Source organism: Balaenoptera musculus, chromosome 12 (assembly GCF_009873245.2).
Source record: "Balaenoptera musculus isolate JJ_BM4_2016_0621 chromosome 12, mBalMus1.pri.v3, whole genome shotgun sequence".
In the NCBI taxonomy this organism is placed as follows: Eukaryota; Metazoa; Chordata; class Mammalia; order Artiodactyla; family Balaenopteridae; genus Balaenoptera; species Balaenoptera musculus.
Window position 1 is genome coordinate 28,631,732 of NC_045796.1, and position 18,845 is coordinate 28,650,576.

Sequence of the window (18,845 nt, forward strand, 5' to 3'; positions counted from 1 at the left end):
TAAAAACAAGTTTCCTACAATCTGTCAATCTTTACACTGTAAAACTTAACATCCTGGAATCACCTTGGGCTTGTAGCTTTTCTCCTGCATCATCTTTTATAGCTGTCATCCTCAGATAAATGAAAGGAAAGTAGATGTAAAAGAAAAATAAAATCAGAAAAATATTTTTTAAGATATGAAATCAACGGCAAGGGGAAAGTAAATTGATAATTTATTATAAGAGAAAAACTTGTTTCTCATAGAATCATTGATTTATTTAGCTTTTACTAAACTTTTCCTTTTAAAAATTATGCTTTGGGATTGAGGTAGATTGAGGCTGCCTTTGGAAATGAAAGCTTTGTCTGTTTGCTGTGGTTTTTGAAAAACCATATATTTCCTGTGTTAAGAGAATTCTCTGAACTTTTTTTTCAAATGCTATCTGCAGTGTATTTTCTCTGAGAATGTATGTAGTATATATGGGAATCAAAACAAAATGTCATCTTTGTTCCCACGGAAGCTCCATTCTTTTTATGTTTTGCAAGCATTTAGGTTGACTGGATTCTCACCTTTTGTCACAATGCCTTTTCTCTTGTTTCCTAAGCTGTGTTTTGGTAGACCCTAAATTCCTTTTCCTATTAGGTTTGTTACTTAGTCTAAAAGGCTCTGTCACTGGTCTTCTATGTAGAAGTCTAATAGAGAAGACTATATTACTTCTATATTGTAGAAGACTGTATCCCTGGAGATACTCCTTTCTTTGTAACCACAAAAGGAACGTTTTTCTGATAAAACACAGTTCAAGTTTAGGGTATGATTTGTGTGTGTGTGAATTGCATAATAAATTCAGTTCCTCAGGTATTTCATAGGTGTTTACTCATGAATGAGAAAAGGATGCCAAAAATAGATAATTTTCTGTTCTTGGTAGCTTTATCATTTACTCATAATAAAACTCATTTAACTGTTTCGTATTTAACAGAGCCGACTTTGTGCTACTGCTGCAGCAATACCTAAAAGGCTCTGCAATCCAGATAAGACCTCACGGGTAGACAGTATCTTGAGAGCAGTGACACAACTCTTTCTAAGGTTTCAAACCCAGAAATTTGGTCTTATTAGTGTATACGGAGCTGCTCAGAATCTGGGGTACCTGGTAGTAGTAAACAGTTCCACAGAAAGTTGATTTATAAACTGAAACATCTTATAATGAAAGGTATACCTCTCCAGCTGCTTGAGCACTCAAGACCACTCGCACTTTTAAAAATTAACCCGATATCTGGGTCAGTGATCACAGAGCTGATTGTTAAGCAGAGTCATAGGAATAGGGATTGAATGGGTTTTAAAATGTTTTATGCCAATTTTGAAAAAAAAAGATTAATTTTCTCTACCTCACAGGAGATTTCACTTTATAATAATTGGTGATAATTAACATCTGTTTAATTATGAGTAGAAACTGACATAATGAATTCCTGGTACTGTGGTAAGTGTTTTACGTGTTCACTGTATTTAATCCTCAAAACCATCCTATAATGTGGATGCTAGTATTATCCCCATTTTACAGAAGATGAAGTTGAGGCTTACAGAGATCAAGCAGTATTGCCAAGGTCACACAGATGGAAACATTGGAGCTGAGATTCAGTCCAGGCAATCAGAATCTCATGCCCACAGTCAGTTTTACTGTCTCCTTTTAGTGATTGAAATTACTAGTATCCTTTAGATGTAGTCTATGTCCCTTAGAAATTTCTGGATTAAAAAAAAAAAGGACACTCTTCTTTTTTAGTTCTTTTTTTTCTAAACTCCACGTTGATTGTTACCATTTTCCCTAGTGCTGTACTAGGCTGATGATATATGCTGGTTTAACCTTAATTGGACTAGAATATTATTTGTGTCTCCCTAGCAGCAAATTTACAAGTCATCTATTTTGTGTTGCCTTTGACTAATTTCTTCTTCAGAAGTGACTTTTTCTTGGCCTTATCCCATGAGTTGTAGGCAGTCCCTTTCTGTAGCTCCTCCAGTCATATCCTTTACTCCTCAGAAGTGTTTACTATTAGACTTCCTCTGAAGTAAATTATTAATTTGAGAATTATATGTATGGGTATTCTTATTCATAGAGATAATTATATACTGCAGTTCAGAATGTGTCTTTTAGATATGTTAGTGTCCCAGTACAGAATTTTAGTGTTTATGCTAAGTTTACTGAGGAGACAAATTTTTCTTGAGGCAGTTACATGTGGGCCCTCCAGAGTCTTGTTTGTCAGTGTGTTTTGCTTCGGCAAACCAAAATCATGTCATTGAGTCTCTTTAATTTATAACTCTTTCCAGCTCATTGGAACAGTGCAGAGTGACACCTGCAGGTGATAGATTAAAAAACACTCTCCCAAATGTTGATTTTTGGTTATTAAGAGATTAATATCTGAACGTGTTAGAAAGAGTTGATATTATATTAAATGAAATTATGAGTATTTCTTTACTTATTTTATCCTATTTCTTTTAGGAGGTGATACGAGCCTGTGCTGCAAAGGTGAGTGGTTTTTGTTGTTGTTGTTTTTGAATTTTATTTTATTTATTTTTTTATACAGCAAGTTCTTATTAGTCATCCATTTTATTCATATTAGTGTATACATGTCAATCCCAATCTCCCAATTCATCCCACACCCCTCGCCCACTTTCCCCCCTTGGTGTCCATGCGTTTGTTCTCTACATCTGTGTCTCTATTTCTGCCCTTTAAACCGGTTCATCTGTACCATTTTTCTAGGTTCCACATATATGCGTTAATAATACAATATTTGTTTTTCTCTTTCTGACTTACTTCACTGTGTATGACAGTCTCTAGAGTGAGTGGTTTTTATTACCAGGAAGGTAACTTTAGTTTTCATTGTGATGCACCAAAGAATTGAAATGTACCGTTCATAGTTGTAATAGAACTTTTACAAAGTTCATCTGATACATATCTTCTGCATTTGAGCTCGGATTTATCAAGGAATCATAATACTGGCACCTGAGAATTCAGCAAGTAGCTTCATATTTTTGAAGATTTAAAAATATTAAGTGATTGGGATATACTTTCAGTAAAGGGCCAGCTAGATCATTTCCTTCTCTGAGAAAAATATTATATGATACTTTATAGGTAAGAGACAGCAATACAGTTCCAATGGGTGAATGCTGAGTAAAGTGTATAAGCCTTGAAACGAATGTAAGCCTCACATAAACGGCAGCGATATATTGTGCTGATAATGCTCTGGATCATTTATACCATGTTTCATACTTCCTTTCCCATTTAACTGTATAACAATCCTGAGAGACAGATTAGATATTATTGTTATTCCAATTTTAGAAGAGAGGAAACTGAGGCTGAGAGAGGTTAAGTGATTTGCCCAAGACCCCAAAGTTGGTCTGAAAATGGAGGTATGCGAAAAGGCCCTTGATTATTAATCACTTTCAACTAAATTGTATCTGGGATGCTATCAACACAGCAGCTTTCTTCCTTCTACAAGCAAGGTTATTTTATATACAACCTTTAACTTAAGTGTCAAGAAAATAAGTTTTATTTAAAAGAGTTGGAATAACTTCACATGTTTGTCCTTCCCTCTTATTTTCTTCTGTCTGTTCCCAAAATTCAGTTGAATAATTAGACATCCGTTTATTTATCAAATATGATTATATATGTCACAAAGTGAAAGGTGAGACCTCCAGAAGGGAAAGAATTAAAGTGGTATTAGTATATTCAAAGACTGCTTTATATAATGTCAGTGCAGTGGAAATACTGTTTTTACTCAGTAGACACCTCCTACCATGTGGCAGGTGCTTGGAATACAGAAGTAAGTAGGCTATTGTCTCGTTCCACATGGGGCATCTTATGGAGGAAATATGTCAGAAAACACTGGGCTTATCCCATCACTGAGCTGTCCGATATCAGTCAGGACCCATCACATTTTTACCTAATTATCACAAGTCAACAGGAAATAGAATATAGACAAGGGGAAGGAAGATGGGGAAAAAGGAGAACAAGCTATATTCTGACTTAGGCTGCAGATGTTCAGGAAACTTGTTCCTGATAGCAATGATTGGTGTAATGATTGTAGCTCTAAGATTACTAAATCTTCTTAAGTATGTATAGAATATAAAACTGGAGTCAAAAAAGTAGTTTATCCTCTTGATTAGCAGTTCAGAGCTATTTCTCTTTATTTTAACACATGTATTATGTACCCCTCTTTTGTAATGCTGTCTGAATGTCCAAAGAGTAAAGTGTTCTGCACATATTTGGCAAAAGGCTTTATGGAGAACGTCCTCTGCTATTCTGGAAACTTCCTGAGGGTGGAGGTTCATGTCATTCATCTTTGTATTCCTAGTACTTAACAAAAGTAGAATAGTCATTGAAAATATGACATTTTTGGAAATTAATCAAGGTCTATAAAGATTAACCTACTAGTGCCTTTAGTTATTTTTTTATGACAGTTTTATTGAGATATAATACACATACCATAATATTCACCCTTTTAAAGTGTACAGTTTATTGGTTTTTATTATATACACAGAGTTGTGCAACCATCACTACTATTTGGAGCTCTCTCATTCCCTCCAAAAAGAAACCCCGTATCTCTTAGCAATCATTCTCCATTTCTGGGTAGGGACACGCATACACACACACACACACACACACACACACACACACACACACACACACACACACCACTCAAACTCCTGCTAACCACTAATATACTCTCTGTCTCTATAGATTTGCCTATTCTGGACATTTTATATAAATGGAATCATAGAATATGTGATCGTTTGTTACTGGCTTCTATAGATTAGAATAATGTTTTCATGGGTCCTCCATTTGTAGCATGTATGAGTACTACTTTTTATTGTCAAATAAGATTCCATTGTATAAATATATTGCATTTTGTTTATCCATTCATCAGTTTACAGACATTTGTGTTGTTTATACTTTTTAGCAATTAAGAAGAATGCTACTATGAACATGTGTGTACAAGTTTTTGTGTGGGCATATGTTTTTATTTCTCTGGGGTATATATCTGAGAGTGGAATTGTTGGGTCATATGGTAACTCTATGGTTAACATTTTGGGAAACTACCAAACTGTTTTCCAAAGTGGCTGCACCATTTTAGAATCCCACTAGCAGTGGTTCCAGTTCCTCCTCATCCTTGTCAATACTTGCTATTTTCTGTCTTTTTTTTATAGCCATCCTAGTGGGTATGAAGTGGCATCTCATTGTGATTTTGACTTGTATTTTCTTAATGACTAAAGGTGTTGAGTATTTTTGTTGTGCCGTTTTTATATCTTCCTTGGAGAAGTGTCTATTCAACTCCTTTACCTGTTCTTTAAAAAAAGAATTATTTCTTTTTATTGTTCACTTTAAGAGTTCTTTATATATTCTGGATACAAGTCCCTTGTCAGATAGATGATCTGCAAATGTTTTATCCCATTTTGTGGGTTGTCCTTTTAATTTCTTGACGGTATTCTTTAAAACAAAAAGGCTTTAATTTTTATGAAATTAAGTTAATCTATTTTTTTCTTTTGTCACTTGTGCTTTTGATGTCATATATAAGAAACCATTGCCTAACCCAGTGTTCCAGAGAGTTACTTCTCTGTTTTCTAGGATCTTTATATTTTTAACTCATATTTAGGTCTGTGATTATTTTGAGTTAATTTTTTTTAATATGATGTGATGTAGAGGTCTAATTTTATTCCATTTGCATATGGCTGTCTAGTTGTCCCAGCACCATTTATTGAAAAGAGTATTCTTTCCCCATTGAATGGTCTTTACACTGTTGTCAAAAGACTTTACTCTTAAAAGCAGAATATATTTATGTCATTTCTCATCTATTACATCCAGGATAATAAATTTTTACCAGGTACCTAAGTTTTTTCTTCCCTAAATCCCATCTAGATTTTTATATTGTTGAAGATTTATTCCTTTTTTTTCCATTAACAGTCTTTAAACAAATATTTATTGAATGCATACCAAGTGTGTGTGCGTATGTGTGTGTGTGCGTGTGTGTGAGAGAGAGAGAGAGACCATGTGCGCACATGGAGAATACAACAGTGAATAAGAACATTCTATTGTAGGGAGACAAATAACAAAAAAGGAAATAAGATGATTTCAGTAAGAAGTGATGTGAAGAAAATAAAATAGGCCCATGGGACAAAGAATGACTGGGGGAAGTTATACTCTAAAGGATGATCATGGAAGGCCTCTCTGAGAGAAATACTTGACAAGGAGCTAGTCCTGTCCTGCAAAAGTCCTCATCCAGGAATAAAACTGGCATGCTGGAGGAGCAGAAAGAACACCACTAAGCTTAAGCGGGATAGTGAGCAAGCAAGGAGGAACAATGTTTCCTGACAAGTTGGAGAGAAAATCAGGAGATCAGGCATGCCTTTTAAAGGGCCTTGTAAGCATGGTAATGTAGGGGAGGAAAAATTTTACCTTCCACCCTTCTAGTTTCTGTGGCTGGTCTAAGGGTTAAATTGGCATAGACAGATTACCAGGAGAAAAAATACAATTTTAATTACATGCATACATGAGCTCCACAAAGTTATGATATTCCAAAGGCTGCCAGGTAACTGAGGCTTATATACCATCCTGAGCCTAGAAAAGGGATAGAGAGATCTGGGGCTTCAGAGGCAGAAGGCAATTCAAGGGAAGGTGAGAAGAGGAACTGGTTAGTAGACAAGGTTACCCTGCCATGCAGATAAGTCTCTCAGGTGAAAAAGTTGTCCCTGATGATAGCTGTTTTCCTGGTATAATAGATCCCCTTTCTAATGTATTGGGTTGGTCAAAAAGTTCGTTCGGATTTTTTCCGTAACATCTTAGGAAAAACCCGAACAAACTTTTCTTTTTTTTGAGAAAGGCCAGTGAACCTTTTTTTTTTTTTAAACACAACTAACTTTTAAAAATTTATTTATTTATTTTTGGCTGCGTTGGGTCTTTGTTGCTGTGCGCAGGCTTTCTCTAGTTGTGTCGAGTGGGGGCTACTCTTCGTTGCGGTACGCGGACTTCACATTGCAGTGGCTTCTCTTGCTGCGGAGCACGGGCTCTAGGTGTGCGGGCTTCAGTAGTTGTGGCATTCGGGCTCAGTAGTTGTGGCTCACGGGCTCTAGAGCACAGCCTCAGTAGTTGTGGCACACGGGCTTAGTTGCTCCGTGGCATGTGGGATCTTCCCAGACCAGGGATTGAACCCGTGTCCCCTGCATTGGCAGGCGGATTCTTAACCACTGCACCACCAGGGAAGTCCCCCGAACGAACTTTTTGGCCAACCCAGTATATTTCCCTTACAAAAGGGTAACTTCCACTCTGTTTTCAGAACTCCTGTGTCTGAAGTTTCTCAAAGTAATCCTTATGCCAAAGAGGCATATTTTGGGGTGGCATATTCTGCTATCCTTCTGTAAGGAGTTTAGGGTGTTGATTTAATTAGAGAAACAAGTGATTAAGATGTTAAGCTAGAGAGAATGTGAGAATAGATTTTAAAAGGAGAGTAAGGGTCTCAGTTCAAGAAAGAGGAGATTGTGGCGTGGACTAGGATGGTATTAAAAGATAAACTGAGGCATATTAAACATTTTAAGAGGATCTTTTGGAGCAAAAAATGATTCGAATTGGGCAGGGCCAAGCCAGAAATCATTAGAAGCATTTCACCAACAGGAGCTGGGGAAAGACTTCTATAGAGAAAAGGCAGGCAAAAACAATGAAATTATTGATTGGCTATAGTTTAAAGCCTAGTTGGCTGTTGTGATTAGTTGTCCTTAGGTTTCAATTTTGCAACCTTGAAGTATTTACAGGCTTAGATTTTGTGGTCATAGGCTACCCTGGCATTAGAGCCACCTCAGTCTAATGGTCCCCTTGATTAATTAGCTTATTAACATTGGTAATAATGGAAATGGAAGCAGTGGACAGATTTGGGATATATTTTGGAAGTAGATTCAACAAAACTTGGTGATGGATTAGATGTGGTATAAGAGAAAGAAATTAGAAATAACTTTTATGTTGCTGCTTTCAGCAGCTGTGTAGATGGTAGCAGTGCTTTTTAATGAGGTGAGGAATACTGGAGTGGAGTTTTCAATATGACTATAGCTGAGAAGTAGGCAATTGGATATATGAGTCTTAAGCTCAGGGGAGAAGTCAGTGCTAATGTCCTTTTTGTTCTAAACTGTCAGATTTGGTAAGATCACGTGGGGAGAGATTATAGCTAAATACCTGAGGCCCTGGTCCAGGAGGGGGTATGTCAGAAAATCCCAGAGGAAGTATTTTAAGAAAGAGGAGTGATAAACAGTCACATGCTACTGAGAGAAAGAGTAAAATGAGGACAGAAATTTGGCGTGGTGGTGTCCTTTGGTTACCTACATGAGTGCTGTTTCAGTAAGTGGCTGAGACAAAAGCACGGTTGAAGTGAGTTGAAGACAGAATGGGAGAATATAAAGCAGAGACTGTGTAGGCCATTCTCTTAAGACATTTTAACTGGGGAGCAGAGAAACAGCAACTGGAGGGGAACATTAGATGGACAGTATTAAAGCATATTTATTTGCTGATGGGAATAATTCAATGGTGATGGAGAAGTTGATAATGTCCCATGGAGGTGGTAATTGCTGGACTCAAGTCCTAGAAAATGTGAAAGGGGATGTAATCCTGAATACCAGTGGAGAAACTAGCCTTAAGAGAAGGGCGTTTTCATCCTTTCTGATAGGCAAATAGGTAGAAAGTATGGGGAGATGCTCAGATACAGATTTGATGATGGGAAGATGAAAGAGTTCTCATCTGATTACTTCTGAGATAGTAATTGGTATTAGAAGTCTGTTACATTGCTCTGAATTGCAGTAGCCCTGGACTACTTACACATAAATATATAATTTACAAACTTCCTTGAACTTTCCTTTGTTTAGGAGTGGACTGAAGCATACCAGAAATGGTATGAGTCTATTTCCATTAAGCTTTGTATGATTCCTCACAAATGGAATTAGTCTGTTTTTCTCATGTTCTCAGACATATTTATTCACACCTGGCATGTTATATAATTGGGCTTATTCTGCCTTAAGTTGTAATTAATTTTGCCTGTCTTTTCCAGAATTAAATTATGAATTCCCTCAGGGAGGAACAACACTTTTATTTTTTCCCTCTCCCTCCCCTTCCTCCCCTCTCTCCCTTCCATCTTTCCTTCTTTTTAAATTTTACATGGTATTGCTTCCACCTCTAATCTTTACACGTCTGAATTTCCACATGCCTCTGTAAGCTTCTGGAAGCCAGGGGACTTTATCTTTTTTTTTCCAATTATTTATATCATCTACCCTAAATGAATATAAATGTAACCAAGCTAAAGTTTATTGAAGAATGCTGTAACGGTGAAGTAATGATCTGTATTATAGTTTAAACTATCTTGGAACATATTATTCACTGAAAAATAAAAAGGTTTAGGGCTTCCCTGGTGGCGCAGTGGGCTTCCCTGGTGGCGCAGTCGGGCTTCCCTGGTGGCGCAGTGGTTGAGAATCTGCCTGCCAATGCAGGGGACACGGGTTCGAGCCCTGGTCTGGGAGGATCCCACATGCCGCGGAGCGGCTGGGACCGTGAGCCACAATTACTGAGCCTGCGCGTCTGGAGCCTGTGCTCCGCAACAAGAGAGGCCGCGATAGTGAGAGGCCCGCGCACTGCGATGAGGAGTGGTCCCCGCTTGCCGCAACTAGAGAAAGCCCTCGCACAGAAGCGAAGACCCAACGCAGCCATAAATAAATAAATAAATAAATATTAAAAAAAAAAAAAAAAAAAAGGTTTAAAAAAATAGAGACTCCAAAGAAAATAAGTTTTTAAAACTCCTTAAAAAAAAAGTATTTTGACAGTATTTGGAAGACTGGCTTGGCTGTAGGAGTAGTACTAGCTACAATAGGCCACGGGAAGAAATTATGGACTTTTGTTACTGGATATCTTAGAAAACAGGAAGAACCCTTGTTTTAGGAAAAACCAGTTTTCCTCCTGTCTCCCTCACTCTCACACTCCTACCGCACTCCGACATTTCTGACACCAGAGGTGGCGGGGTTTCCCTCATCAGGCAGTTCTGAGACACCAGCTGGGTGAACTGCAACTTAATTCTGACACTGTCTACCTGAAGATAGCATCAAATCCTACAAATTAAAGGCTCAGTCGCACAAGCCTGCCCCCCTCACCCCGCTTCAGGCGCCAGTTGTGAGTCCAGGTTACTTATGCTTCTGACCAATCAGCTGTAAATCGAGATTCCACCCACCCCCTCCTTGGGTTTGATTGATTTGCTGAAGCAGCTCACAGGACTCAAGAAAACAGTTTACTTGCTATCTATCAGGTTATTATAAAATGATATGATAAAGGATGAACATCCAGGTGGAAGAAATGCATAGAGCAAGGCATGTGGGAAGGGGCGTGGACCTTCCTTACCCTCTCTCTGGGTGTGACATTCTCCCAGCACCTCCCTGTGCGCCCCATCCTGGAAGCTCTTCGAACCCCATATTGTCGGGATTTTTATGGTGACTTCAGGTAGGCATGGTCAGTTATTAACTCCATTTCCAGCCCCTCTCTCCTCCCTGGAAAATGGAGAGTGGGCCTGAAAATTCTAAGCTTCTAATCATTTCTTGGTCTTCCTGGTGATCAGTCCCATCTAGAAGCCCACCAAGAGCCACTTCCCTAGAACAAAAGACATTCCTATCACCTAGGAAATTCCAAGAGATTTTGGAGCTTAGCTTCAGGAACCAGAGTCAAAGATAAAATATAAGAACAAAAGATGCTCCTAGTGCTCTTATCACTTAGGAAATTACAAGGGTTTTAGGAGTTCTGTGCCAGGAACTGGGGGCAGAGACCTATATGTGTATATTCTTTTCTATTATTTCACACTCCTGTTTCTAGATTTAAATATGAGTATTATCGGGGTTTCGTACGTAGCAGAGCAGCTCCCTTGCTGAGATCTATTGAAAGTCAGCCCTCGACACAAGGGTTTGAAAAAAAAAAAAGAAAAAAAAAAAAAAAAAAAGAAAAAAAAATGAGTATTAAACCATGTAAATTAATGAGTTTCTTACTTTTAAGCCCATTATTCTGTAATTCTTATCATCAGAAAGTTACTTACATTTGAGAAGTCTTGAATACAAATACCACCTTAAATTTGGGTAAGGTTTTAAAACATGCACTGTTTTCATATGTATTAATGCATTTGACTTCTGTGTAGTTCTTATTAGTGCTATACCAGCCACTTACTAAAGAAAGGTAGACGAAACCTGTTCCTTACCCTCAAGAAGACTACAGTCTGATGGCTAACTAACAATATAAGTAATCGTACTAAAGTGTTACCAGTGCCATAGTACTAGAAGATGTGGGGATAGTGAAGAGACAAAGAAGGGGGAGGTAAGTTCTACTGGGGGAGTCTGAAAGGCTTTTCGTACATGATATAATACTTGAGTGAAAGCTTGGAGATGGAGTTGGTATCCGCAAGGAAGATGGAGCCAGGAAGGAAGCCCGTTCCAGGAAACAGGAACAGCATGAACTAAGTCACAAGAGACATGCAACAACCTGGCATGTCTGGGGAGCTGTATGCAATTTGTTGTAGCTGGAACATAGGAGATGGAGCAGTAAGGTGGGAAAGCTAGGTAGTTGTTATAATATAGAAAGCTTTGTATGCCATACTGAAAAGTATGGATTTTATCCAGTGGAACAGTTGATGATGGGTTTTAAACAGAAGTGTTGCTCAATAAAATTAGCATTTTAGAAAAATCATCCTGGTAGCAGTATAGAAGAAGAATTAGAGAAGAGACAAGAGATAGGAAAACAAATCAGGAGACTATTGCAGCAGTAACACTAACTGTGGAGAAGGAGTGGGATCAGATGCCAGAGCACCTGATTGACTTAATGAGTGGCTCTGTGTGAAGCGTGAGGAAGCAGTCCAAGGTGATGCCCATCTGTCTGGCTGGGGCAGCTGGGGGGATGGTGATATCTTTCCCTGAGGAAGTGAACAGCAGGGGAAAGTTTAGTTTGGTTTTGAACTTACCGATCAGAATAGTTTTATTGGGTTGGCCAAAAGTTCGCGTTTTTCCATTAGATCGTGCGGAAAAACCCGAACGAACTTTTTGGCCAACCCAATATATTGAAGAACCATCAGCATAAAAGGCAGATGAAGCAATGAAAACAAACATCACTGCCCGGGATAACCATGTGTTGTGAGGGAAGAAGAGGGCCCAGTGGGTCTAGCAAACAACACTGATAGGCAGTGGCAGGATCGCCAACAGAAAAATGGTTTCCCAGAAACAGGAGAGTTATTGACGATGTCAGGTATCTCAGAGGCCTAAATGAATCCGCCAAATTTGATCATTTGAAGTCCACGATGACTTTAACTTCAGTTTTAGTGTTCTGCTGGATAAAAGCTTTGTTGTAGCTGCTTGAAAGTGAATGGTTGAGGTATATGGATAGCAGTTATGTGCTATTTTTCAAGAAATTTAACTTTCAGTGAAGCATAAGGAAATTATGGAATCACAGTGAGAATTTGTTTTCTATTTTTGTACTAAAGTAGAAAGATTTATGCTTATAGCCTTTAGACAAACAGCCAGTAGAGAATTTGGAAGTAGAATTTGCAAGAGTTTTAAGGATATCCCCAAGGGGACAGCTGGAGGGATTAATCTTGAATGGAAGGGTACCTCTTTCTCTGACACTAGGAGAAACAGAAAGGTAGGTGCAAGAGGTATGTTCTTAGAAGTGAGGATTTCGGGGGGTCCAGCACCAAATTTTCTCTCTGGAGTAAGGAAATACACTAGGAGAGAAAGGAGGTAAAGGTTTGTCATTGCAAGATGCATCGAAGTAGATTGGCTTTCCCTAAGGCATATTACTGCTGGATAAGTGGTTTGAACCAGGACTAGATCTTAATTTTGAGCTTCTCACAGAGGAATATATGAGTAATCTTTGAACCACCAGTCCTTGCTGTATGTATCAAGGGCTCAAAAAATCTTGATTAAATATTACAAAATAAAACTTTGTTATGACTGATCCCAATTAGAATTCTAGTTTAGTTAATACAGTATTGGTGAACTGATTTGGGGGGAGATTTTCTAGCACATTACCTCACTGTAAAAATTTCTCTTTAATAGTAACAGTGTTTCTTTCTAATCCCTCACTTCACTGTCCCACCTTGCAAGGAAAATATCTGGGGCCTAGAGATCATGTTGTATTTCTCTTTATGACACCATAGCTAACTCATTTCTTAGGTTTTACTAACCAAGGTATCACAGAAATGTAAGCTGCTTTTAGAACTTATATTATGAGATGTTAAGAGACCTACTTCAGATAACTTGAATCTCACTTTGGCTCAAGTTTTCTGTTTAACTTGTTTTGTAATATTGGGATTTTAATTTTTACAACACACATATAACTTGCAGCAAAACATTTCCTACATACTGTCTAGGTTTTTGAACTGTCTTCAAATTAAAGTATTATCTGCATTGTTGTTCAAATTTAGTTCAAAAAATAGACAGTTGTCTGGAGGATGTAGGACAAATTTGTTAACATAAGCATATAGACAGTATTAATATCTTTTCCGTTATCATTTAAAACCATTTGAAGTGTCTTGACAAGTTGAAACTTTAAAAACAATTCTTCAGGTGAATATAGCATATAAAGTCAGCTGAAATGATTAGACTTGTAAGTGTATATGGAAATCAGTGTTATATATCTCCCAGTGGTTTTACAATTTAGTCACTAAAAGGTAAACTATTGCTGGCCTGTTTAGTTTTGTGCATTCAATTTTAGGTTAGAGCAATGACTTTTTTAACATGAAAATTAACCCCCTCCTAGAGAATTAGTATTTGCATATTTTACACAAAACTGTTTATACCCAGAAAGAGTAGGCAAAACAGTTTTGTGATTAACTTGGCAGTTCTAGGTGTTTTTTTTTCTTTTTCTCTATTATGAATTTCATTAAATTTTTATGCTTTTCTTTTTACACAGTATGGAGGTATTAAACTGACTTTGGCAGACTGTGGTTTTTGCATGAAGCAAGCAGAAAAGTGTGTTGTAAAAAGAGGATAGATTGTTGTAGGGTAGACTATCTTAGCCAACCTTTCTGTTGTTGTAAAATTATTAAGCAATTCTTTTCCACAGCATATATTTCAAAAATAGATATTGCTTCACTGTATTTAATGGTTGTTATTATTTTTCTTCCTTTAAATGAAGTAGTGAATATGTGTAAGCTAGCTTTGAAAATACTTGGAGTTCTAATTTCAAATCAGTATAATAATTAACAATTATCCCAGCCTTAGAAACTGACTTATCTGCTCTGTTAGGTTACCACTCATCACTTCATGGACATTCGAATAGTCTCTAAGAAATGTGTCAAGAAAGAGCAAATTATAAAAATGCTTCGGAAAAACATGTAATCGTAGATTATAGTTGGGGTTTTTTAACAGCATTTTACTTAAAAAGAGTGACAAGTCTTTCTGTTTGAGTGGAGGCATTTAAGTATCCTCTTCTAGCTTTCTTGGTACCCATTTCTGTTTTAACACAAGTAAATTAAGGCAGATTGTGTGTGTGTGTGTGTGTGTGTGTGTGTGTGTGTATGTGGTGTCTAGCATACACCTGTTCTTTTGCACCAGATTTCAAAATGCTTTGTTTGACACGTAGGATAAAAAATTTTAAGAACACAGAAGTAAAACTGAAAAATGATTCTAAAAAGAGAAGTGGATTAAATAGTTAAGTGATAAATATGTCATTTTGTATATAGTACTTCCATTTAAAAGCATAGCATTCTGAAAAATTTACTGCATCTTCTTACTGTATTACATATTTTTAATTACCCTTACTTATAGTGCTGTTAATGATAACTAATATTTATATAGCACTTGATTTGTATAACACTTTAGGTTCCCTTTACCAACGTACTTTGTTTAATCTATTTCATATTTAATATGTTATTTAGTGCTTTATGGTTAACCTGTGTGAATAGCACTTTATAATACCAGTTCATTGTTACTGCTCTTCAGGCACATTTCCTTTGAAGCATATGTACTATTTTTATTATTTCCATTTAAAGATGGAAAATGAAGTTCAATGATGTTAGGTGATTGCATTGTTACTTTAGCTGTTGTATCAATATAGTCAACTTTAATTTTGGTCAGTGTTTAATAATGGCTCCTTACAGAATTTTTCTAGCTGGATAATTTTTCTTAGCATTGATGTAGTATTTGACCCCATCTAACTACTTTGAAAAATATTTTTATTTTTTATAAGATGATACCACAACAGTTTAGGAACCTTAGAACTATATTATCATCTGGTCTTAATTGACTTTTTCACCAAATTATCTTTCCTTCAAGAGAAAAACTTAATCTAAGATATACCATTTACTATCACTGTTTGAAAGAAGGGAAGCATTTACAAACATTATGTAAATAATGAGTCAGATAAAGGGCATGTAACCACAACCCAGTACTATTGTATACAGAACATCAAAAGGGAATTTTTAAATAGTAATACAGTAGAAGTCCTCCGTGTAGTTTTGATTATTTCAAAAAAAGAGAGAGAAAGGAGCTATTTTCATCTACTAATATTTACATACCATAAACTATCATTTAACAGTTTGTTAATTCACAGATTACTTTTGAAACTTTCAAATTTTTTCAAAATTAGATCACATTTTATCGTGCTTTCTGAAAGTGATAAAAATAATAAGATAAATGAATGATTTATTAATAATGAGTGGCTAGATCACTGCTGAAATTGGTTGAGTTACAAAATGAATTTACTAATTTACTAAACATTTAAAACTTTTTTTGTGACATGTATTTTTCTACAGTAGCTGTAGTTATAATGTTGCACTTGTTATGCATTTCATTTCTGTGAAACCATTGTACTCAGACAACTATAATAGGATTTTTGTGTTGTAGAACACTGTATTTACTTACAGAAATTTTGCTTGTTCATTATTTTAGTTGTTCTTTGACATTGTCTTAAGAATGAGATTTTTTGATGCAGTGGAAACTATTTCACTTGGCAAGTTAGGTTGCAGCTGTGTTATCTATGTCACCATGATGTATATAAACATGAATATTACAGGTGTTTTCTGTGCAGTCTCTGAAAAGGAAGTACCTGCTATTTCAAAAATGCTAAAGAAATGTGGGTGTGAAACATTTTAACCCTTTCTTAATTGAAAGCAGTCAAGGAGTCACTTTTATTTTTCACATTTTTTTTGGCATAACTTTTAAGACCACTCTGAGTTACTAATAAAGTCAATTCCATGATAAGCAAACTTGTTTTCAAAGTAAGGCAGATTGACTTTCATATAGTTACGCTTTCACTACCACTGTATTCCTTCTTTGATAAAAACTATTCTGTAAAAACTTTAAAGTTTTGTAAACTCTTAAAAACTAAGCATATAAATCATTACCACTCCTTTTGACACGTGTCCTGGTTTGCATCGTAAGCAACTATTTCTCATCCCGTTTTTGCATCAGTAACCCAGGAAATTACGCTTTCGTTTCTGATTTGCCTTTCCTATTACAGGTTAACAAAAATCTCTCATTTACTTCAACATCAGCCTCTGCACAACAATCGAAGTCAAAACAATCCAACATGCTGGACGCTCATCAGATTCTGCGTCAGTTTGGTTTCTCTCAAACTGGTGAGCCCCTTTCTTACTCTGACTGTTCTTTAAATGTTCAGGTTCTATTTTTTAATGGATATCATTTATTTCACTTCAGAAATATGGCTCATAGCATTGTAATGGTCAGTTTTCACACCTGATGAATTACATTCCAGCATTTTTTCTTTCTAAATTATTTCAAAAGCAAATTTGAATTTGGTAACTTTAACAGTAGACACTCCCAACCTCTGTTCTATTGAGCAGATAATAATTTAAAGGTAGCAAAATGTGTGAGTTTTAAACATTTATGATATGAAATCTGAGTCTCTTGGGTAAAGGAACCATAGTTTATGGATAATCACATTTTGTAATTCATTTCAAGGAAAGCCCAGATAAAATGCATTTTGGCAGAAACAGAATACATCCTGCCAGTACTATCGTGTTTCTTCAAAATTAGAAAATTAAGAAAATATGCAAAGAAGCTAGTTATTAAAATGTATATCAATCACAGAGTTGAAATGAACTATACAATTGCAAATTTTTAGGCTAATGTTTTAAATTAATTTGAATAAGATTTTCAGAGGATATCGAAGAAAAAGCATCTAAGTGAGAAATGTGTATTTTTGGTATTGAAAGATGACTATTTCTATTCATTAGCTTTAGGTTTTTTATGGTATTTTTTCTGCTATTGAAGTCTTTTAGAAAGATGAGACAGCTGAGAATAACAAAACAGTTGTCTTTGACAGAGAGTTATAAAAAGAAGAAGAAACTTGAGCTTGAAAAGATCAACATACTTTATTTAGAAATTTAGGAACAATATTACTTTTCTACTTTGAAGGTATTTGGAGTTTATATATGCAAGTTATTTTAATATTGCTACATTTTAATATCGCTGAGTTACGTATTACAGTGGGAAAATACTTGGTTCAGGAACTCTTATGTTCAGTCTGGCTGTGCCTTTTATTATCCTTATTACCTGCAAATGTTAGAATCTTCATTTTAAAACTAGAAATGATGTTTGCATTATATATTGTTGAAGTTCAAATCACGAAGCACATATGAAAGCACTCTATAAGCATAAGATACTATATGAGTGTAACATATTGTAAACAGGGTGAGTGTGTACATTAGCTTTGAAAATACTTTGAGTTCTAATTTTAAATCACTATAATAATTAACAATTATCCCAGACCTTAGAAATTTTAAATTTCTAGTGTTTCAGATACCGCTAGAAGTTAGAGCAATAGCTTTGTTTGTTCTTGTGTACAGTGGGGGGCACACCGTGGCTGCTCCTGTAGACACATTCTCTGCACCCTAACTCGATAACGTGGTTTGCCTTCAGACCACATCATTTTAATGACTAGGAGGGAGGGAACCTGTCTCCACCACTTGATCCCTATCTTTCTGCTGAGGTCTAAAATTCTTCCAGGAACAAATCTTTCCTTCCACATTTCAGGATTAAGGGGATAGAACATAAATGTCTGATTGAGTTAGCAGATTGATTAAAGTTCATTCAAGTAGTGTCTTAAGTTTATCAACCAACAAGGTGTAGATAATAGATATAAAATTCTTTTTCTGTAAACGGAAAGAGCAGAGAGGATAGATAGGAAGGCCTTTGAAATGGAAGAGCGATTACCACTGTGACAGATAAAGACTAAAGATAAAGAATAAAAGGAAAGCCCAATATGATAAAGGCAAGCCTTGCAAACTTCACAATTATACGTAGGATTGGCTCCATTTACCTTCAGCTTTCCGTGGCCATATAGGCCTTGAGTGGGCCTTTTAAATCATGCATGTCCCTTGGTGTGTGCACTATCCCAGGAGCATTACCATTAAGCCATGTAATTCGTGGTAAGAATGCTTTGCTTGATTTTTAGTTATTAATATGCCTGACCTCATTTTAAGGCATATCCTTCCTATAAAATTTATTGAGATATTGCTGTATAGAAAAGTTACAAAAGCAGACTATGTAGTCCTTTGCAAAACGGCCAAATCCATCTTATTCATTAAGAAGCCAATCTTTGTGGAAAAAAATCCTGCACTAGGAAACAGGTGAACTAGTTTCTACACCTTACTTCACTTCTGAATGACTATAGAATCTTTAGTAATTTCTTCAGGCCTCAGTTTTCTCATCCCTGCAGGTAAATGAGGGCTCTGGATTTGGTGAGTTTCTGTCTTAAAAATTCTGTGAGTCTATTCAATATTCAAACCAGTTTTAAAAGGGGATAAATAGTTAAGTGTTCTTGACTGTACAAATAATCTATTAGAATCTGAAATGAAAGACTATGGAAA

The 18,845-nt window shown here is 36.2% G+C and overlaps 1 protein-coding gene across 9 annotated transcripts in view; it reads left to right on the plus strand.

Moving 5' to 3' along the window:
• Window positions 1-18,845, plus strand: part of AHI1 (Abelson helper integration site 1) — a 207,068-nt gene that overhangs the window by 72,420 nt on the left and 115,803 nt on the right. For all 9 annotated transcript variants that reach the window (XR_005022196.1, XM_036871906.1, XM_036871912.1 and 6 more), the window contains 2 exons: window positions 2,465-2,491; window positions 16,475-16,592. Coding sequence is in view for 8 of the 9 variants with exons in the window: in XM_036871906.1 (XP_036727801.1) it covers window positions 2,465-2,491; window positions 16,475-16,592 (145 nt within the window). In the remaining variant the exon portion in view is untranslated. The remainder of the gene's footprint in view (window positions 1-2,464; window positions 2,492-16,474; window positions 16,593-18,845) is intronic.